Below are 23,747 nucleotides of genomic sequence, written 5' to 3'. Positions count from 1 at the left end.
ATTTTGGTTATGATGGGTCAGGACCGGCAAAAGGCAGATCTCCTGGTGAGCATTAATTTAGTTTGCAGGTCCAAGGACATCAGATGTCTAGGTTAAAAACTGGGCTAAATTCTGCTAAGAAGTGAAAACTTTTAGACATCTAGGTTACATACAGTATGACCATAAGCCCCTTTTACACTGCCTGTTCAGGGTGGGAATGCTACGCCGTTACGCCGCCTCACCACTCTGTATATAAGGTACGATTGCAGAATAGGGTCAGAAATGTCTCGCAATTAATTGCCACGAGAGACAGTAACAGTGCTGAAACGGTGTGTGTATGAACAGGACATGGGAAGAATGGCTTCAACGTTTTGATGCTGTATTATTCCTGTGTCCCACCGCAGGAGATTTAAAAAGCAGCTAGTAGTAGTTAGTGGCTAACTCAAAGAGGAAGAACAACGACCGGAAATGCCCGCAATTTGGGAAAACAACAAAATTCAGGAGCTCTTTCTCCTCCGAGCAGAGGGCAAGATCAGCCTGCATATGACAGAGAAGGTAAATGATCATTAATGTCATGTTGTGCCATTTGTACTGTTTATAAAACACTGCTGATGGGTATGTTTTTTGTCACACAGGGCCAAAGCTGTTTTGTTACATGTCACACATGACAGGTCTTCCTCGGTCCCATGATGCCACATGCAGTCTATAATCACACAGTGCCGCTGTCGTTTGGTTCTATGTCAAAAATTCAACGGTGGCGTAAATAAGGGAGGACAAGGGCTGACTGGCAGGCGAGGTGTGCGTATGCGCCGATGACGCACTATTGTCACAGGGAGATGTTGCCGATGTGTGATTGACCGCTTTGCTCTCATATAACTGAGGGACATACGGTACTGGAAACAGGCCTGTCTGGTGAGAAAAACAAGTGCCTATGCTCCGTAGCTCTGTGTAAAAAGGGCTTGAGTCTTAACAGCATTTAAATGCTTTTTAATGTTTACTTAGGATTTTCAGTTAAATACATAGTATAATATAACTTAAAAGCTCAAACACGAGTAACAGTGTAACTTAGAGATTGAAAGGACTGTTTTCAACCAAATCAACCCCCATCTTAACCAAGATGTCTAGACGTCTTTTGACCTCCAAATCACCAATTCAATATTAAACGTGCTCCATCAAGCTTTTGTCCTCCAAGTAAAACCCTGTCCCGTGTTTTAGCGAGAGTGTGTTTTACAGGTGAATCTAACGCTAGTATTTCCGCTGGACCGCAGGAAAGCAGGACCACCCCTATAAACATGAAAGTCGGTCCCTGACTTACTGAGAGATGAAGTCGCCATCATTGGTCGTCCAGTGTTGGAGTTTCCCAGTGGTCGTTGCTCTTTCAAAATTCAAATGGTCCTCAAATACGTCCTCGGGTGGCTTTTACAGCCACAAATGATCATAATCGGTCCAGCAATATACTAGGTTTTCAACCCAGTCTTGGTTTCAAACTCATAGCTTACTTTTTACGTGAGCAATGAAAGTACATTCTTAACCTTGTGAACGTCATTTTAAACTCAAGGTCCACTTAGAAGCTTGAAGCTTTGAGTTGCGTTTTCTTATAATCCAATAGACTTAAATTAGCTGTCATGGAGTCGACTCAGTTGACATCACATAACTTAGGCATTGAACTGAGGTCATGTCATTCCAAGTGGTCGTAAAAAATATGTGAACATGACATGGACAACAGACTGAATGAAAAACAGAAACAGACCACATTAGCTTTCTGTGAATACCTGACCAGGTCCCAGCATCGACTGGGAAGAAGTCGAAGTCATGGACCAAAAGTTAGTGGACGACCGGAGAAAAATCAAGGAGTATATTCATATCTGACACCAAAGAGAATCTCTGACCAAAGTTTGGGGTTCAGATCTTCCCAATATACGGTCACCAGTTATGACGTCACCAAATTTCCATACTCATGGATAAAGAGTAAACCCCATTTGTTGATGAAGACCATGAGATGTCATTGAAAGCTCTTGAAAACGCTGGTAAGTGTAACGGTCAACCTACTTTTAAAATAATTTAAATGCTGATTATTCAGTCTTAGTATAGCGTTATAAGATGGTAATCCTTAGGTTGTATAGCTCTCTGCCCATTATCCTGTCATTGCACATGCTGTCATTTGTTTCATCTGCTGCTTCTATGCTTCATTAGTGAGAACTATCTGCATTTACTCTCACATAATGGCAGTGAAATGACAGCCAATGACCAATTTTCATGTACTACAGTCCGTGTAATTGCTCACTCCTCCGCTGGCCTGCAACACTGCCACACATGCAGCCACCAGACAGCGAGGAAGCTATCACCCCCCAGATTCCACCCTTCTATGCACAGGTGCCTCAACCAGCCAGAGGGAGTCAGCGGTGCAGCGACACAGACATGATCCCTCACAGACCTGGCATCTGTGAACACTGGCCACCAAGCAATTGTGTTCAATATTCTGGACCAGCTGGAAGCACCGGAGCCGGGGATTCAATCTGGTGCACTGTGCTGGTGGAGGTGGGCAAGTGTTTATCAACTGCGCCACCTGGGTGCTGAAACGTGTTTAGTACCATTTAAATGTGTTCCCTGCTGGAGTTAAGACATTTGAATTTGCTTTGTTCTTGTTTGTTTATATGCTAAAAATGTGTTTTTTGAGACCTGAACGGGAGTGTAAAGAAAGAAAAAGAAACTGTTTTGTCTCCCACCCACAGAGCTTATGAGCAACAGATAACTAACTAACATCATGGCCAGGAAGCAATTACGTTTCTGCTTTGATTATATAAAATATGCCGCAGAAATATCGCTGAGACCAGGAAATCTAATCTCACAGGAAGTTGTGCGAACCAAAATGTATTAAAAGGCAATGAATAAACATTCACTTATTGTCATTCATTCATTTTCTGCTCTGAGAGTAAAGTAAGTGAGGTTTATGCTTAGAATCCATATTTAGGTATGAGGACATTTGCATTTCTGTGTGTCTCTGCATTTGTATGCATATGCATGTTTGTGCGTGCGAGATCCAGTCTTGGTACGCATGTATCCATATTTATGCAAGTGTATTTCAGTGTACGCTCATGCATGCATGCATGAGTGTGTCCGTGTGTGTCCGTGTGTGTGAGCAGGTGACCTTTGTGTCTGATGAGGTATCTGCCGAGGACAATGAGGAGGCAGAGCAGGATGAAGACGATAACAGCCACCACCCCTCCGATCACCGCGTGGTCCACCCCCGAAGAGGTCGACATGGCTGTGGGGTCTTGAGAGGAGGGTGGTGGAGAAGAGAGGAGAGGAGAGGAGAGGAGATGAAGTCATGTAGTAAAGATAAGATGGGAGACATAATAAGAGAGGGAAGGGGGGAATGGATAACAGAGAGAGAGAGAAACAGCGATATAAAATGAGGTAGAGACAGTGAGGGAAAAGAGGGGAGAGGGAGAGAGAGACAGAGATTGAGAGCAGAGAGAGGGAGGAGGGGGTGGCGTATGAATATTGGTGGAAACAGCAGACAGATGATGAAAGGCAGCAGAAATAGAGAAAGAGAGAGAGAATAATGGGGAGAGTGACAGAGAAGGCAGAAAGAAAAAGAAAAGAATAGGGGAGCGGAGAAGACTTGTCAATATATAATACCCAGGCACAGCAGCAAACCTTCAGAAGACAAAGACAAGGATATGAAAAAAGCCAGGCGAAAGAAAAGGGACCACAGCGTCACCCTCCATTAAAAATTGGTCGTGACTAACATGCAACAGGATTGTGCAGTTTACCGACCAAATTCCAATCACTTGTAAAAACCTTGTGGGGGACACAAACACACTGCTGGATGTCAGGTGAAATCCTCGCCCCTTCAGCATTGGTGAATTCCATGTATTCACTTTAACTGAGGGATTTTATGCTCTTCAAGCTCGGAAATTGTTCAGGTTTGAATAATCGGAGGCCGGTTTACCAACCAGGGAATGTGAACAACTGTTCCGTCGCCACAAGAGCCCCAGATTCTGATTACATGATCATGTGATTAAATAATAGATTTGAATTTTTCTTATGCTGCTTTCAGATGCCTTTCACAAGTATTTAAATGTTTAAACCCTGAGCAAATTGGTTTGATTTCTTTAAGAAATATGACAAAAAAAGTCAATGAGCAACTTTCTTAGAGTTAGAAAATTATTTTTAAAATATCTAGAGAAAGAAAACAATATTTCTAATTATCATAATTAGTTATTTTATTTTTTCTTTATTTATTTTTCAGGTCATTTTCTTTGAACTTTGTTACTACTTTCTTGTTACTTTTTGGTTAATTTCTTCTTTCGTTGCTCATTGCCTTCCTCCAATGTCTTTGCTCAGGTTTCAAAGGCTTAATCCTGCCTTGGTGAATACCAAATCATGAAGAAAGTATATTTTCTGATAGTACATTTAATATACTTAAGTATACTTATTTAGTTTACTTAATTTAAATTTAGTGTATACTGCAGAACAAAAAAAGGCACACTGCTGATCACTTTAATGCACAAGTCATAGATAGAAAAGGATTTGTTGGTTCTTTTCACACTTATATTATGTACTTTGGTACTAACTTTTAGGCCTTGTCCACATGGACATGGTCATTTTGAAAAACAAAACAAAAAATAAACAGGGTTTTTCGTCCTTTGTTTTAAAAAATGCTCAAAAGCACTGTTATGAAAAAAAATCTGTATATCATAGGAAAACACAACTGTGCTGTCAAAAGATTGACAAACCAACAGGTCCTGCTATAACTGTAACCCCAAAGCCATGCAAAGAAGAAGAATAAGATGGTGGCCTGATCAGAAGCCCGAAAAAAGTTATTTCGCGAGCACTGACAGCGCAAGCCCCCGGGAAGTGTGGCCAACATGATGCCATGGGGTCCAGAAAGACCTTTTCCCATAGACATTGTGAAAGACATTTCTGCTAATCAGTGGTTACATTCTTATGATTGCCACAAATCCCGCGAAATGACTCGTTTCACTATTGGGATTTGACCCATTTGATCCGATAATATTATGAAAGTCTCTAAGAGCCGCACGATTCAATCATTTTATCCCCTTTGAAGTTAGCAGAGGGCTAAAAACCAGAAGTTAGCTGCCGGGCCATGTTAAATCTCTGATGCACTTACTGCAAGGGCACCATGATACAGGAGATCCAGGTAATTCTATATCTGGTAAGTCAAACTTTTTTGACTTCTAGCACCACTGAGCAACTTCCCTCAGAAAAAATGGGGCAGTCTGTCTAGCAGGGGCCCGCCTCAGACGCTGTATACGGTTCTCTTTGTACATCAATGGAGCAGTGACCTCCATAGCTGATTCTAATGCCTCTGTTCCTCAGTATGGTGAAAAAGTACTTGCACATTTATGTGTGAACATGTAAAAAGTCCTGTTAGCAAGGCTAGTGCCAGCACTATTATGGTCACATCCGACATTGCACACAATGTTGCCTCATTTGTTGCCTCACAAAGCAGAATACAGCGCACACACTGACATTACAAGACAAATACTCTGTTTTCCCTGTCAACACATTAGAAACAGAGTTTCTGAAAATCTTCACCCTGGACTGAGTTTTACAAAAGATTTAGTTTTTTAGTGGCGTGAACTGCAGTTTGCATGTGGACAAAAGGACTGAACACATCAAAAAAGCCCCAGTTTTAAATATTCATGTGTGCATGTTGACAAGACCTTACAGTGTGCACAAAATGAGAAGTAAACTCTGGTACATTTGAGTAAACTTTGGTGTAAGATAACAGTTTCTGTTACATTTAATCAATGTAAGCTGCACTTAGCATAATAAAGGTTGCACTTAAGACATGCTTACAAATATTTAAATTGTATTGGTCGGATAATTTTGTGCTCCCAAAAAAAAAAGCATAGTATAATGTAAACTTTATGCATCGAAAGTATGATCAGAGCAAAAATGTACCTTGATGAAATTTGCATTAGAAACTCTGTTACCTAACATTTACTTTGCAGAAGAAGTACCTGTATACTTATACTGGTAGAAATATACTTGTTGTATGCTTCCATTATTGAAAAATATACACATTTTTTCACTTATAAGAGCCTTTGTACAAAATTTAACATTAACAGCGGTTAAGCTGAAAACAAATTCTCTTCTCCTTGTCTCTGGAAAGCTGGCATTTTTTCAAAATGCAAGTTTTTCACCCAACAGCAGAGATTTGATTTTTTCCCCCCAGTATGCCTCGCTATAGCCACTTTAGCTACTTGGCCCTCAGAGAGGAGAGCAATCTATGCAGAAATAATTTGATACATCATTCATTTCGCCTGACTTTTCAGACCGGATCAAACGCTGGGTGTCATTTTGAAAGTCACTCAGACAGGCACAACTCGAAAGCAGCACTTCTCATACCAAAAAGCGTAAAAAGACAGAAAAAAAATAAATGATGGAGGAATAAAAAGAGATGGGAGTTGAGAAGAGAGACTGGCTTGCAGTTGGTGAATGTTCAAGGGATCAAACCAATGTGGAGGGCAGGGATTCAACCAGTCAGAGGAGGAAACAGATAGCTTAAACTCCCAACTGGAGTACAGGAATAAGAGGTATAAACACAGCAACAGCCACTGACAACCAGAAATGTCGACAAAACTGAAACTGAAGAACAAAGGAACACATTACAACCAGCTGAGACACCAAATGACGGGGATGAACGGCCAATTTTGGAGAAAAACGTCACATTTCAGCCAGTTAGAGAAGTGAAGGGGCATGACAACAACCAACCAGAGGCCAGCCGCAGACAGAGAACAGGGAGGGGGGGTACTCTGAGCTCCTGTGCAGAATGACACACACACACACACACACACACACACACACACACTCACACTCACACTCACACACACACACAGAAAGTCAAACACACACTCTGGCTGGACGGCGTGGAGGTGAGAGGGGCATGCTGACGAGGCGAGACTGAGAATGAGCCCATAAATCCTGCTGTCAGCATCAAAGGAAAGCAGACAAGACCCAAGAACACCTCAAGCCTGACCCTCCCACCCCACCCCCACCCCTCCCTACACACACACACACACCCACACACACACACACACACACACACACACAGAAAAACACACATAGGGAAACACACACAGAGGAAGTGGAACACTGTGTAAATGACTTGTACCACTTAAGGGGTCACACTTGTGTGTCGTTGTGAGATAGATGTGAGTGCCCTGTGTGTGTGTTTGTGTGTGTGTTCATGTGTGTGTGTGATGCTGGTGTGTGAAAGTGTGATTTGAGCCTGTGTCTGTGCACGTATTGGCAACAACAAAGCTTTACGTGGACCGGAGTATGAAATATTCATCCCTCCGCTCTGAAGTTCAAAGTGTCCCCAGACTAAGTTTTTTTTTTCCCCAGAGTGACAGACAAGACGAAAACAGACAGAACTACAGACAGTCAGGCCTACAGATGGACAGACAGACAGGGTGAAAAGTTAGAACGACAGAAAGTCAGAACGACAGATGACTGGTGGAAAAGTTATACCTGTAATGTTCTCTGCAGCATCTTCTCAAGTGGATGAGTAGATGGATTGTTGGATGTTTGGATAGATGGATGGATGGATGGATGGATGGATGGATGGATGTGTGGATGAGTGGAGGAGTGTGTGTTGAGCGGTTCAGGGCGGAGGTAGGGATTATCAACAGGAGAAAAGAGGAAAACAAGAAAAGAAATCATGAAACAGCTGTGAAAAGGCCATTTTTTCCCTCCATTGAGTTTCTTCTATTCTTTTCTTGCTGTCAGCTTTGACTGTGTGTTTGCACGTGTGTGAATGTAAAACAAACTCCCAGTATCCTTGACTGCTCCACAATGCAACTACAGTTTGTGTATTGAGGGGAAAAACAGCAACTTGAATGGTGTTTGTTTTCCACTCCATTACTAAGCTTCTCGCATCTCTCTTGTTTGCAAGTGTGTGTGCAAGTGTGTAACTCAGATGGTTTTACCTGTGAAAGTGTAAACTCCATTCAGCCGGACGGAAACTGAGGGAGTAAGGGAGGAGGGGGAGGGGGAGGGGTCGGTGGCGGAGGGTGTGATGCTTGCTGAGGAGGGAGGAGTTGGGGAGGAGGAAGGAGAGAGCAAGTCGGGGAAGAGGAGATTGGAGAGGGTGGTGGTGGAGATTTCGGAGACAGTGGCTGACGTGTCGGCCATGGAGGGGGCGGGAGAGGGGGAGGAGTCGGGGGAGGTGAGGTCAGGAGAAGAGGAAGTGGGATCAGCACCGGAGCCAGAGAAGGCGTCAGGAGGAGAGGAGGGTGGGAGGGAGGAGGAGGAAGAATATGGAGAAGTTGGAGAGTCAAGGAAAGATAATGTGGTATCTGGGGAGTCAGGGGAGTTGGTGTAGTCAGAGGAGTCAGAGGAGTCAGGGGAATCAGGAGAGTCAGGGGAGTCAGGGGAGTCAGGGGCGTCAGGGTAGTCTGGGTCCATGGGATCTTGGGAGGAGGACGATGGCAAGGAGGTGGAGTGGAAATGAGCAAGCAAAGCGCAAAAATGGCCATGGATCGAACGAACGGGATACATAAGAGTGAAAGGGATAGAAGCGCAAGAACGAGCGAAAGCGGTTGGATGGTAAGCGTTGGCATGGTAGCGCGGTTGGATGAGAAAAAAAACAAACAAAAATAGGAGGAAAGAAACGAAAGAAAATCAGAAGAGAAAAAAGATGGAAGAAGTACAAGCAAAAGCCACAACAAACGACAGAAATAAAGAAACGTGATGAAGAAAAGTAAAAGAAGAAGACATCCCAAACTCTTTTTACACCAGTCCCCCTCTTCCCCACCACGCAACCCATTTCTGTTTCTTTTCCCTTCCCTTTTTTCACTTTCCCTCATTACCTTGCACCAGGAGTGTGTACTCCCCCTGGCTTTTTCCTATGCCGTTGTCGGCATGGCAGAGGTAGACGCCATTATCTGATTTGTTGAGCATCTCGAAACGCAAGTAAGCACCGTCGGCTTTGGCCAGCGGGGGGAGCTCTCCATCCTTCTTCTCCCACGAGTAGGTGGAGGGCCTGTTGAGACAGGAGAGAGCAGGAGACACACAAAGAATGAGAGTCCTAAGTTGAACTGTAGATGCTCAGCACATTTTTCAAAAAAAAAGAGAAAAAAATAGAGTAACTGAAAGTAAAAATCAAAAGAGGAGTGAAGTGATGAGAGGAGAAGGGAGCGGTGACAAGTGCTGCAGGACAAAGAAAAAAAGATGGAATGATCAAGGGTGAAGTAGAGATGGAAAAAGAAGAAATGGTCAGAGGAGAGGGGAGGCTGGAAGGAACGAAGATGGAAAAAAAGAACAGATAAAAGCAGGGGAGGAGTGAGAACGAATAAGAGAAAGAGATGGATGTTACAGGGAGAAAATTGAGAGTTGTTGCAGCAAACGGCAAAAGTGAAAAAAAAAGATGAAGAAAATGATGGAGAGAAGGACGGGGTTGGGAGGAGTGCTGCGGCTTGAAGAAGAAAAGAGATTAAAAAAAGATGGAGGGAGATGAAGACAACAGAACAAAGATCAGCATTTCAAATCAGCCTGCGTTAAAAAATCCATTCTGCATAACAGATTGTGTATGAGAGAGATAGCGAGACGTGTCTTGATAAAAGAATCAATTATGTAAATGTACGAGTCCTTAAGCGCTGTACAGTAATTACAATGACGGGGAGACTGAAACGGGGACAGACCTGAATGGGTCGCACTGATTAATCGCTCTTGGAAATGTGAAAAAAAAAACAAAACAGTGACACCTAAAGGTGCAATCTGTATATTCGCAAAGGAGGCCACATGGCTGTTTGTGCTTGTACAGTAACTGTTAAAGGCAGAGACAATACATCTCTTCGACCGAGCTCCCTTACACAAACATTTTAAAATCTAGTTGGATTTTTCAAAAAAGGTACAAAAAAAAAAAAAAAAACCTATAATAATTCTATCTGTTGTTGCTGCCGGGCAAAAAATCTCAAACTCAGTGAAAGCTAATGAGAAACATCGTCTGCTCCCTCGACACCTGCTGCTGAGCAAACACTTGGGAGACTGTGGGCTTCCTAGGAAGCTCAAAGTTTCGAATATGTGTCATTTTAGGAATATAAATCCTAACAATGCTTAAAAAAAGAGCGCTAGCATTCAGTCAGCTGTCCTGAGGCGAATGAATATTCAACCATGAAGTATTTAAAACAAGCGTGTCCTGACCATGTTTGGCTACCTGCAATAAAACAGAATCAGCTGTTGTATTACACTGCCTCCAAATGCGAGATAATAAGCAATTAACTGAACAATTAACTTCCCATTTACAGGCTGTAACTGGTGTAGTGTTATTAAACATAATGCTTGAAAGTCAATCTCTGTTATACAGCAGGTAGTTTAAGTGCAGGCGGCTGATTGGTCAGACCACACCGATAATCCCCTCGTCTAAAGTCTCTGTTTTATTCTGGGCTATGAGCTCTGCTTATGTGGAAACTTTTCAATTAGCACACATGCATTAATAAACACTGCACAAAAGTCATGATATGCTTGAAGACATTCTTTATTGCAATTATGGGTACTTTGGTGCTGCGTATTCCTCCCTCTCCCAGCTGTGATCATTATCACAGTAAAGAATGCGCTATTGGGTGTTTTTGCTAAATTATTGATGTAAGATTTGCTAAATTATGTTAATGTTAAAATCTTTGTAATACAACACTTATTTAAAAGAATCTGTTGTGTGATCAGTAGAGATTATTAATGGAAACGTTATGTTAGATTGTCCTCTCTATTGGTTCCTGCCGAAGATGGACATATTTAAAGCTGCTCTCATCACTATTATCATTATTATTATTATTATTCTTTTTAAATGGATGTAATGAGTTATTGCCTGACTCTGCAGTTCACCTCAGTTGTGTAGAGTTTTCAGACTTCTCAGATCAATGATTTTGGTTTTTGGTTTGCATTTTTACAGTCTAAAGCTTAACTATTTTGATTCAGTAGGCTCTTATCTGCATAGTTTCAAGACACATCATGCTATAACATGTTCTGATCATCGTACTGTCACGCTCCACATGAATATTAATGTTGCTCCGTGTCCCCAAGATGTGTAAATAAGCCACTGTTTGCCAACTCGTCTGCTATAACCAAAAGGGTCGGGACTCCCGAGGAACTTGCAAACTAACTACCTTCTTTTATATAACTCCTTAAAACGTACTATTTACAGTTCTCAAAATGTTTTCATAATGTTTTTAAGACACACTCTGTTTTGTCAGGTCTCTTTTATTTATATATTTATTCATTTATTTAAGGATCCCCATTAGCTGATGCCAACAACACCAGCTAATCTTACTGGGGTCCAAAGTTCAGTACATCATATCCATATCATAACATCATATACACAGGCGTGTGGGTGATTTACATTAGATCAATCACAAAAGACGCTGTATACAACATCGCATCTGTTCTGCCTTAAAGCCATCACATATGTGCCTCAGTTTATGTTACATTAAGTGGTCGTAGAAGTTCACTGAAGCATTCATGGTGATACATATTCAATATATTGTATGTTTTCTCTTGTTTTTGTTGCCGTTATCTTGACAGTGTGTATTATTTAATCTTGTCGGGGACTATTTTAAGCTGTGGATTAATACACATCTGGTATACACTAGTGAGTATACATGGCAGTAGGAAAGCGTATGTAGATTTGACTTAAAATAAGCCGTCGCAACCAGGGAAAGGTCACCGAGTGCAATGATGTGGCTCACTGACGAGTTCTTAGTAGTTCTTGGGAAACACTGGAGCTAAATAAACTATATCATACATTGGCTACAGAGTCAATACTTGGTAGTGATTCAGTCAATTATTGGTGTGTGTCTTTTCAAAGGATTTGTCAGCAATAAGAGAACTATACTGTAGAGTATGGCCAGGCCTTATCCTTTAACATGTCACAGATTACTGTAATCCTGTTACATGTCACCTGCTGTTTTCTGACCACAGCCATGACCTTGCACACGTAAGGCAGCTCACACGCAATAGGTCAAGGTTACGCAAGGATTTTTATGTGTGAGTGAGCAGTGAACAGTTTTGGTTAAATGACTTCAAACTCAGAAATGTGATGCAAGCACTCCTGGGTTGTGCTGATTGAATAGATTGGAAATATAAAAGAATGTAGAGCACGAATTGTCTTTCCCCTCTGTTAGAAAGCTCTCGCTGCCGGGCGTCAAGGAAACACAGTATAGAATTTGATACGGTAAGTTATTCTTTTGAACCTGACAGGATGTGACCACGGAGAAAAAAGTGCGTATCGTGGAATTGAGTGTGACGTTCATCGAGTTTGATTGGGGAGGGCAGCTCGAGGGGAGGAGAGGGATCTGAGTGGTTGGGTGTGTCGGAGAAAAGGTGTCGCAGCGGTGATTGGGTTTTGACTGACAGCTGCAGGGGCAACCTGTATCTGATTTGATTGGACACTAGCTCATCCACAAGCGACGGTGCACATAACCGTGCACCTTGTATCTTGCACGTACACACACACACACACACACACACACACACACACACACACACACACACACACACACACACACACACACACACACTGGCTTTCTCTTGTTTGCTCTCCCTCTCTCTGTCTTAGTCATTCGCTGCTTGTCACCAAATCTTTCTGTCTCCTCTCCGCCCACACTTTTCTCCGCTTCCCTCTACCTCTCTCTCTCCTGTCGGTTTGTTTTCTTTCCCTCTACCTCTCCTTCCCTTGTCATTTTTTTGCAGCGATCTCACAGCTCCTCTCTTCTCTATTCCCCTGTTTTTTTTTTAGTGTTTCTTTTTACATACAGCCTATGCTATGCAGTGTATACTTTTATCTAAAGCCTCTCCCTGTTCTATGAGTTAAGTACATTTTTAGAACAGGTGATCCCAGTGGGAGCTGAACCCTGAACCCTTGCACTGTCAGGGCCATTTTGAACTACACAGAACCATTTAATACCACAGAGCATGGCTATATAGAACATACATAATTGAACGGATGCTTTCATCCAGAGTGTCTAATTGTATCACAAATAATCATATTTCTAACATAGGTGGTCCCCGTGGGAATGGAAACCCTGACCATGGCGCAATGTTCTCACCCTGCTTCTCTGCCGTCTATAATTTATTGACTCCCTCGCTGCCTTTTAAAGTAAGCTCATGCGATGACAGTCACCTCCTCCTGCCCCGCCCCCTATCTGTTCCACCTGCCAATCAAACTAACCGGCTAGTCTTATTCCTAGCCACTGCTGTGATGAGCTGACAGAAGGGGGGGCAAAGGAAGAGGAGGAGGGATGGGGAGTTTCGAGGGAAAAGGTGTGAGGAGAGAGATAGAGGAGAGTTATAGGAAAGGACGTGGAGGAGGAGAAGGAGGAGGAGGGTAAAGAGGCATCGTGACAAGACGGAGAGGAGTGAACGAGTCGTGAGTGACACGGTAGCGGAGAGATACCCGATGATGGAGGGAGGCAGAGAGGGGAGGACAGGGGGAGGAGGAGGGGTGGAGAGTGGATCGATAGGCCTGGTTGGCTGAAGGTTCATCTATAATGCAGAAAGGCCAGGGGAAAGAGTGTATTTGTGTGGGCAGGATTTAAGACGGGGTTGCAGTTTGTTTCCGTGTTTGTGTCTGTAAGGATCAGAAATATTGTGTACACACTGTATCAGCGAACACTCGAGAGCTTGTACAAGCGGATGTTTTTCACTAACTGCACCCATGTGTGTGTTTATGTACGCATTTGAACAACAGGAAAAGATGTCAGAAATTAAACATGTTGATGTGTGATTGCTTACAAGTGTGTGCAGCTGTCAGGGCTGCTACCTGCACATGTATCCTATAGGTGTGTGCACGTGCATTTTCATTGATTTCTTCTGTGTGATTGCGGACTTGTTGTGCAATTTGACATCTTTTCAGTAACTAAATGTGGGTGTTTTTTTTTTTTTTTTTTTACATGTTTTTTTGCTTCTTTATATGCTGTTGAAGTGCCTCTAAAATCTATTGAATGGTAAATGGACTGCACTTGCATAGTGCTTTTCTAGGCCTCTGACCACTCAAAGCACTTTTACGCCACATGTCACATTCACCCATTCACACACTGGTGGCCGTGGCTTTCACACATGGTGCCCCTTCTACTAAGTAACCAATTACACACACTCAACATGTTGACTGAAGGAGCCAGGGATCTAATGGCCAATCTTCCAATTAGTGTACGATCCACTCTACCTCTAAGTCTCAGCCGCCCAAATTCCATTCATATGGCTCAATTTTCATGACCACCTTTCCTGACCATTTTCCTTGATCACCTCAATACTGAGACCCTTTACATAACCATGCTCAGATAATTTGAGTTAAGGCCTATGGCCAACTTTATACAAAGGATCATCTTTTGGATTATGTACTCAGATGCACCAGACATAAGAATGTTGTTAAGAACTCACACCTAGCTCAAGTCATGGAGGTGAGAGATGAAATTAGAACTGGCAAAGAAGAGATGATAAAAAGGCTACGAGCACTTTAAGAAAGACAGTACATAAACCTTGAATTAACTGTCCAAATGAAAGTGTCCTCAGCAAAGAAATGGCTGCATCAGTTCAAATACTCAAAGATACTAGCCTCATGCGGTCCTGCTAATAAGCAAAGTTGGAAGTAGCGTGATGTTATAACTCTCTCTCAAGTGTCTGACCTTGACACCAAACACATTGGCGTCCTCCGGCAACAGTTGGTCTCTTCTAATCAATGACTACCATTCCAACTTCACCAGACCCTGACCATGGAGGTGGTCAGGAAAAATGAGTCATCTGAGTAGTTTTTGAAGGCACTGACAGATATTTTTTGTATTTAAGGTCTAAGGATTTTTTGGTCACTTTACTGAAGTGCATTTTAGAAATATATTTGCAAGGTTAATCAAATAGACATGCTGCATAAACCACTCTTGTGTTGGTGTTGCTCTAGCATGCAGAATGTACCACATGTACTCAAGTCCTCCTACTCCAGTACAGTGTGAGCAAGTTATCTTAATCCACTACTTTTTGGCACAAAGAAGAAACTCTTAGTTATGTTGCAAACTGCCTGGAAATGTTGGAACAAGTTGTTTTGTCATTTTGTATGTCTGGAAGTTCTGTTTTTGTTTAAATACTTTACCTCTATATGACACTCAAACCACTATAAGGAAGCAAACAACATAAATATAGCAGCAAACAGTTATTTGCTAAGATGAGGGCGAGGTATTGTCTTTAAGAAATGCCAGTACCAGTACCCTTAAAGTCATACCAGTGCCAATGGAGTACATCATTTGATACCTTTTTTTCTGCTTCATTAAATACCTGTCGTGAATGGATGCCCAAAGTTGCATACAATGCCAGTAAACTTTGAAAAATTTGGTGCCATTATGGCACGCTGAACTGCAAAATCTGTCAAATACACTGAGCTTGACTTCATTACACCACAGACTATATGGGTTGCAACTGCTGGGATAATGGCCCAATCACACATTGCATTCAACTGAGGAACTCTCGCAGTGATTGCCTGGGAGCAAAACCCTACAAATAGTTGTTTTTTGTTTTTTTCTCGATTCAGGTCTAAAAAGGATCAAATGCAGGTATTGTTTGACTGGAGAAGTTGCTGGTACTGGGTTATTTCATTGATACCTTAAAGGTGTTGCATACCAATACCCAGCCCTAATAAACATATAGTGGAATAATGATGTCCTGAGCAGAGTATGAAGTCATGCTACAATGTTTGTGTGTGTGTGTGTGTGTGTGTGTGTGTGTGTGTGTGTGTGTGTGAGATTTGTAATCTGAGTTTTTCTGCTTTTTGTTGTGGTGACTGGCCAACCTGTGGCGGCATGTGAGTGCATGTGAGTCCCTGTGATTCCTTGTGAGGCTAAGTAATCGCCACCGCTTTGTTCTGCTCTCATATGACGGTAATCGAAACATAACACAAGTAATTGTAACTGAAGCATAACATGTCAGCATTGTTGCTTTTGTTAGCACTGGTTGTGCTGTTAGCCCCGTTAGCTGCTAGCTGTTGGCCAAACCAACTCCATGTTGAAAACTGTCTGCAGGCAATCCTGCCCCAGACACTAAATTATAGATAGGCCCTTAATGTTGCATAGAACTCCTTTAAAAAATGAATTTGATGTTTTTTGTCTTGTTAGATTAAGGTTAATAACCAAACTGATATTTGTGTGTTGGTAGATGACAGTGATCTGACATTTAGATCAGATCAAATCAAGAAAAGTGTGTGTGTGTGTGTGTGTGTGTATGTGTGTGTGTGTGCACACATACAGGCAGACATGGTGTGAATAAAATGTGTGTGTGTGTGTTTTTGACTTACTCGGGGTTGCCGTTGCCCTTACACAGAAGATGAAACTTCTCCCCCTCTCTGGGCAGATCATTCTGAGGCACGATCTCCACGTTAGGGGAATCTGTATGTGGAAGACAAACACACACACACACACACACACACACACACACACAGAAACCGAGTATAGTTACATAACACAGAACTCATAATTGCACAGACATGAACACAGCACAGACAGTAGTCTCATTCATCTCTGTCTCAAATCTACTCCCATCTGCATCCTGTAGGCGTCACCATCTCTCTGCCTCCCACAATGACATAACCTCTTACACAACTACATCACTTTCCCACGGCGATGCAGTGCCGCTGTCTCGCCCACAGGGTGGCAGCACCGGCACAGACTCCGACGTGGCTCGTATATAGTTTCATTCCGGATAATAACCTGCTCTTCTTATTCACAGCGACTCAACTCTGGTTAAGTGCACCAGCAGAGGAAGGTTACATTCCTGTGTGGTCATTATTACAGGTAGCTAATGTGAAATTATTGGAGCAGAGATCAAACTGCAAAGGGGGAAAATGTGCCTCTGCTGCCCAATAAAAGAGATGAGCAAGGCAGAAATAAAAAAGACAGCAGTTTGAGGCTTTAATTCGCATTTCTCTCTCACATCCGTGTGTCCTCTACTCTCCCTCTCTCCCCACAGCATCCTCTCTATCTCCTCTCCTCCCCACTCCACCCCATTTCCCAGTTGACTCACACAACACCCGCAGAGCGTGTTCGCTCCTCTTGTCCCCGGGGGCGAGAGAGGGATGGTCGACAGCGCAGGTGATGAGGGCGTTGTCGTCACTGCGGGTCACCTCGAGGGTGAGCTCACTGCTCACGTTGTATGTGGGATCGTCTGGAACGGACTCCACCACGTCTGGGCGTCCTGAGGTGAAGAGGGACGAGAGGTGGGAGGGGACAGTCAATAGAAAGGTGTCTGCATCTTAACCAGGGACTAGTAAAACACAGATACACAAAAATACGCACCACAAACAAACAGTAAGGCACTGAAAAAGGCTCTTTTACTGTAATTAGGATGTGGTGGTTTCACGTTGTAGAACTGTACAGAACTGCAATGACCCCCATTTGTTCCCATTAAATGAAAAATGCCTTTACTGCACGGTTACCTTGTGGCCCCAGGTGTTTTGTTCTGCTATCTATCATTATATGTCACAGATACTGTTTGTCTAACAATGCATTTCCTCACATTTCTAGAGAATCACTAAAAGATTCCGTTTTTTTTCCCGGTGACTCATTTGATGATGAATACAATTGTTTCATCCACTAAAATTTCATCATAGATTTCAGGGACGACTCTAAAACTTCATATAAAACCTGCAGGTCCATCTTTGCCTTCAAGGTAACTGAGACTCAACAGCAATTAACAGTGACTGGATTTCTCTGAGTCTGCCAAAAATGTGTTTAGTGTTGAAGCAATTAGTCAATACGTGGATCAACAGAAAGTTAATTAACAATAATTTTCATAAATGATTAATCTTTAATAGTGGAAATAGTAAATTTTCTGGTCTATCATTATGAAGTAAATGCTGATTAAGCATTTGTATGGCTACAGATTAATGGTAATACGGACTGCACTCATATAGCGCTTTTCTAGTCTTTCAACAACTCAAAACGCTTATATGATACATGTCACATTCACACATTCACTCACAGTCACACACGCTCACACACTGGGAGCAATTTGGAGTTCAGTATCTTTCCCACAGATACTTCCACATGTTGACGAGAGGAGCTGTGGATCGAACGTTAAACTTCCCATTAGTAAATGACCCGCTCCACCTCTGAGCCACATCCGCACAAATGACACCATCAGCGTTCAGCTTGGTTCCCTATAAGCCTCACTTTCACTGTGCAATTCTGTTTGCCATTGGTCGCGGTCTCCCATGAAAATAAAGGCTCGATTGCAGCACAAAGGAAGTTGCATTGACCATGGTGCAACCAAAACAGGAAGAGCTATCAGTATCTATCAGACCCCGAGGAAAACAGCTCAGCACTGCTTCCAATTTTTTCATAGGCCACTCGCCGTATTGGAGCAAAACATCCCCTGTGGCCCAATAGCATTTTCCCCCTAGACCGCCATTATAAGGACACCTTGAACTGCAAACAAGGTCAATTATGACTGTTTCTATTATCAATTTTCGACCCATTGGGGGTTTGTATTCGTTAAATGTTCCTCGAGTTGCAAAAAGTAATTTAAAATCCTTGATGTCAGGGCGCCTGGTGGATCAGTGGATACAGTGGCGCCCCATGTACAGAGGCTGTGTCCTCACCGAAGCGGCCACGGGCTCAAATCTGGCCTCGGCCCTTTGCTGCATGTCTCCCCCTCTCTCTCTCCCCCTTTCACACTCACACTGCCCTGTCAATTAAAGTCAATAAAAGCCCCAATTAATAATCTAAAAAAATAAATAAATAAAATCCCTGACGTCAATATGATGTAAAGTCTATGAGCTGAGCACGAATTCACTGGTGGGGCTAGTGGTATAAAAACTGCTACCCATAGTCAGCGAGCCGCATTTTGTGAAAATAAACCTAGAAGTTAGAAATTGTTTTTTGGAAACTCGCCAGACAAGCAATCTTGGCATCCTGTATCTAGTTGTTATTATACTTCTATGGCAGCTATCCTCAGTTAACAAAGAGCAAGAGCGTCAGTTATTATCCCCAGCAGTGGAAATGATGGACAGTGAAACAACCAAAGTAACTGTGGAAACGGTGTTGGTGGCTAGGCCCTAAGGAAAACACAACACGATCATGTTGTCTTTGTGACAGTGACGCCAACGATAACACACTTAGAAATGCTGAGGAGTATGGAGTTGAAAAGTTGTATGATTCCACATTAAGCAGTTAATCAAGCAAAGCTGGCAAACATGATGCTGGTCCCAGCCTCTCAAATGTGAGCATCTGCAGCCTTTCTCTGTTATCATACATTGAATATCTTTTGCTTTTTGAACTGTTGGTCGGGGGAAAAAAATCATTTGAAGACACTGTCTTGTTGGGTTGTCGTCTGAAAGTCAGAGATTTAATTTGTCAGTCAGAGACCCCTGAGATTCCTGTTGTTCAGTGTGCAGTGTACTTGCGGAGATGCGCAAGTCCCTAGATTTAGCTGCAGAGTGAGCGCTCCCGACTTTCATGCTGTTTTTCGGTACAGGCAGCTGCGGATATGGAAGCAGCTGCCTGGACTGAAGAGAGGCTTTGCGCCATCAGGTTGCCAGATAACATTATCCTCTGCCTTCTGCTTAGAAGTGATGACTTCACATCTCACAGCAGCTAAATATGATACAGTCTCTGGCTTCTGTTTGATATCTAATGTCAGCTAAAATGCTGTTGAACATCTTTGATTTTTCATTAGCATAGTAAGCTTGTTTACTATACTACATGAAGGCCCATGTCAACCTGAACATACCACTGAATTCAAACTCTATATGGGAAAAAAAGCTCAATATTTGTTTCAAACTGCCAAATCTAAATCAAATGAAATAACTTTGAGTTACAGCCTTAACATCTTGGGCTCTGAAAAAAATTACAATGGCCATTTTTTCTCCCTTTTTCTGATATCCCATAGCCTACGCTTTCAATCCATTAATCAAAAATCTAATCTTGAGATGAATCAATGATGAAAATAACCATGAACTGCAGCTCTAATTTTTTTTTCCATTCTCCAAAGTGCTGTGATTGTGGTCAAATTGACTTAGATTTACACACTTCTAAAAGGGTATATATAACAGCTCCAGACTGTGTGAGAACAGTTTTGTCTGGGAACATAAATTTTCAAGTCCTTTCAGTCTTACATCCTGCCACAGCATCCCTTGTTCATGAGGAATCATGCCGGGAAATGTAAATCTCAAAGCTACTTCATGCCATCCTCAAAGCTGCAAAAGTCAATGTTGCATGTTGGCAGCTCCAAATGGCAGCGAGAGCTAACTGAAAAATTCCACTTCCCCTCAGTACCCAGGACTCCTGTAATGCAACATCAGTAAACTGCACGCAGCGCGCTCATGTTTACTAACCAGGTCAGTCTGTGATGTTTAATGCTGAAGGACACCAAAGGGACGAGAGAGGCCAAAGATCTAATGTTGCTAAGTCTAGCTTTCTTTGGACTCACTTGCTTGCTGTTGCTTAGGAGACAGCATGCATTTCCATCAGTGAGGACACAGAGGCGAATATACCCACGAACAGACTCTTATTTTGGCAAACAGAGAGAATCTACAGCATCTTAACGACAATCTGTTACTGCCATACTTTGTTTTTTAGAGTGATAAAAACGTGTCCGTTTTAAGGATGTAAGTTTTAAGAAATAATATGCACAGATTTTCACATAGAGACGTTTCCACCTGATGATGTTTCCTTTTATTTTACATTTCTGGCAGCAGCCACAGCAGTCTGTATAGGATAAAAAGGAAAAAAAAAAGAACTGGGCAGGTGCAAGTGGGTCTGTGCAGCACCAGAGGCAACAGAGTTAGACAAAGTACAAAAGCATAAACACAGTGGAGACTGTCATCCGGAGATCGTGCTCTATTGTAAGAAAAAAAAATACAAAACTGGGTGGTCAGAGCGTGAAAGTGGTTGGCAAATCTTGGAAAGTGGACCAGAACCTTATCACTGCATGGAGTGACACACACACACACAGGCATGCACACACAAGCATGGGCACATGTAGGTCAAGCTTATGAATAACATATACACAGTGGAGGCAGAGATAGTGGCAAGGGAGAAAGATTGGAAAACACACACTTTTTCCTCTGTCTCACTCTCTCTCGAACACACAGATATCGCAGACTCCCCCCTCCTCCTCCTCCTCCTCCCCCTCCAGAGAACTCTTCAAATACCACTGAATCTAATGACATCTCTCTTTTTATTACCATAACCAGTCCTCTGACCTGCGGAGAAAATTAGTTTACTTTCTAGGTGCATTTCAATAATCCTACGCCACTCAGAGGAGTCTTTCCGTCACTGTCTGCCTCTCTCACACCATCCTCTCTCTCTCTCTGCACACACTAACTCAGACAGTATATAGCCTTTATTAAAGACCATGGATCTCCCAAAAACAGACCTGGGAATGAAAAAATGAAAATGTTTGTTTACTCACTGACTCCTGTGTACAGTATTTTTTCGAATTCATACAATTGAGTTTTAATAAGTTTTCCAGGCCCAAGGGGTCACACAACTGACTCAACGCATTCATTAAGGAAAAAATAAGATGCAGTCAGTTTAAGTGGTTTTTCCCAAGACAGCAGTGATGCACATTTCCTCGTAATTCACATTTCCTCAGTTCATTATTAGATAATCAGGGTAGATTTGCATGTCAGCTGCTGCGAGCGGAGCAACAAGCATATCGGACTGGGACGCATTAACAGGTTGTGCTACACACCGGATTTGGTACAAACTAACAGAACCCCCTCTTAAAGGGCCAGTGCACGCACATTATAAAAAATATGTGTTTTAGGCATGCAGATCATGTTTGCTTTCTGTCCAGGTTTTGAGATATTGGTCTTTGATATTCCCGCCTCCACCCATATAAAATTGTGTTGAATGAAATTTCAATTGTGGTGCACACAGCATTAAAAGTGAATTTTCCACACATCCCAATGTCTTATTCTGCATAATCCACAGAACGGGCTGTGAACAGTTTTTCATGCCAGATATGATATTTCTCTGGTAGAGAGTAGCTCCTGTGAAGACTGTTCCCACTGTTACTGCTGAATTTTTCAAAATTTAATTTTTCAATGCTGTGAGCACCAAAACAAAATTCTATTCACCCCATTGTGTTGGGGTAGAGGCAGAAACCTTGGAAACGTACTAAAACCTAGAAAAATGGAATGAAAACTATTTGTGTAAGAAAATGTGATTTAGGTGAACCAACCTTTAAAGTGTATTTAAAGCAGCTGGAAACATTTTTTATGCTAACAACAGCTTAAAGGACAATGTCAAAGGGATAATTCACAGTGATGAAGAAAGAGACTTTCAGTGTCTTTCAGCTCATTATTTTGGTTTTCAGGCCCACAGCAGCACTGTTTTGTTTCACTCTCACCGCTCTTGTTATTTCCAGCTGCAGCACAAAGCAGTTTGTTCAGACTCACTGTACATTACCCACCCAGCAAAACAACAGATGGCAGACACAGTTAGCTGGTAAACATAGTAGAGCACTTATTAAGGTTGTAAATCACAAGTTTAAAAATGATCACAGATAATGGACATAGCTACAGTGACGTCCCCCATTGGTTTGTGGACCGCCATTTTCATGCCTCGAGTTTGGCATTTCATTAACTGCAATCTTGTTTTTTTGGAGCCAAAAGTGACCATGTTTGGGAGAATGGAGCTAAAGAAGAGGTGTGGATCTGTAGCAACAATCCTCAGCCGGCCTGTCACTCAAGCTGCCCTGCCCTCAAATATTTGAACTTTATGCCTTAATAAAATGTAAGTTATGAAGAAATTCACCTCACATAAAGTTGTCATGAATGTTGGAATAAGCTACAGAGACCAAAACTGTTTTTGTTTTTTGTACCAGGCTGTAAACATGTATATTTCTACCATAAAGTTGGACATTTTAACATGGGGGTTGATGGGTTTAACTCACTCTGGATTCAGCCTCAAGTGGCTGTTAGAGGAAGTGCAGTTTTTGGGATGCCCGAGGGGGTTTCATTTCTCAGGTTCAGAGGTTGCCTCTTGGTTTCAGCACGCTACAATATCATATTGATTCTTTGGATAACAATACAATTTTTGCTGATATCACAAAGTTTGCCAAGATACAACTGCAATTTCATTCAAGTCAGGGGCCTGTGCTTGATCTGAGACAATCAGTAAAAATCTTTATTATCCTTCTCTTGCTATCTTACCATTTTTTCTTCTTGGCACTAGGCTACTAGTACTCTTTCAAACTTTAGGAAAGATCTGCACGTGGACAGAAACAGTGACACAGACATGGTAATTTAAAAAATAAAGGCGTTTCTTAAGGATGACAATATCAGTGTTCTCACTTATATCTATAATACTCTGTTGCTGAGCATTGAGTCAATATATTGATCCAGACCAATGCAACACCGCTTGTATTTAGCAGCTGGGCATTTCTCATGGAAACCAAAACAGAGCTGAAAAGTGAATATAGAACTAACATCCCATAGGTTGATATCTAATTATGTAAATGTGTAGAACCGCACCACGTTCAGCATATCAAATTTTGGTTATATTAGTGAGTGTTGGTTGTTTTCCCCACTACCCCCAGAAATCCAGTTTGTGCAGGTTTAACTTATGTGCAAAGGTGTACACTCATGGTAGTGAACAGACTGAGTCTTTACATATACGTACAAGCAGACTGTAGAACAGACCATGCAACAGAAAAACATGATGCAGAGCTGATGGTGTGGAGAAAAAAATAAAGGTGTGAGAAATGATTGCTCTTCAGTGTTAAAAATAAAAAACCCACAGCTCTCATCCATCAGC

The 23,747-nt window shown here is 42.2% G+C and overlaps 1 protein-coding gene across 4 annotated transcripts in view; it reads right to left on the bottom strand.

Moving 5' to 3' along the window:
- The window catches only part of cadm3 (cell adhesion molecule 3), a 108,491-nt gene that overhangs the window by 4,652 nt on the left and 80,092 nt on the right, over nt 1-23,747 (bottom strand). For 2 of the 4 annotated variants that reach the window (XM_088085124.1, XM_088085125.1), the window contains 6 exons: nt 17,008-17,178; nt 16,283-16,373; nt 8,826-8,998; nt 7,944-8,426; nt 7,486-7,506; nt 3,128-3,253 (listed from right to left, as the gene is read on the bottom strand). In XM_088085124.1, the coding sequence (XP_087941250.1) occupies nt 3,128-3,253; nt 7,486-7,506; nt 7,944-8,426; nt 8,826-8,998; nt 16,283-16,373; nt 17,008-17,178 (1,065 nt within the window). The remainder of the gene's footprint in view (nt 1-3,127; nt 3,254-7,485; nt 7,507-7,943; nt 8,427-8,825; nt 8,999-16,282; nt 16,374-17,007; nt 17,179-23,747) is intronic. The other 2 variants (XM_088085126.1, XM_088085127.1) reach the window with 2 other exon arrangements.

The sequence above is a fragment of the Plectropomus leopardus genome, chromosome 12 (genome assembly GCF_026936395.1).
Source record: "Plectropomus leopardus strain MGB_pleo_1.0 chromosome 12, ASM2693639v1, whole genome shotgun sequence".
In the NCBI taxonomy this organism is placed as follows: Eukaryota; Metazoa; Chordata; class Actinopteri; order Perciformes; family Serranidae; genus Plectropomus; species Plectropomus leopardus.
This window is presented reverse-complemented; position numbering and strand designations above follow the sequence as displayed.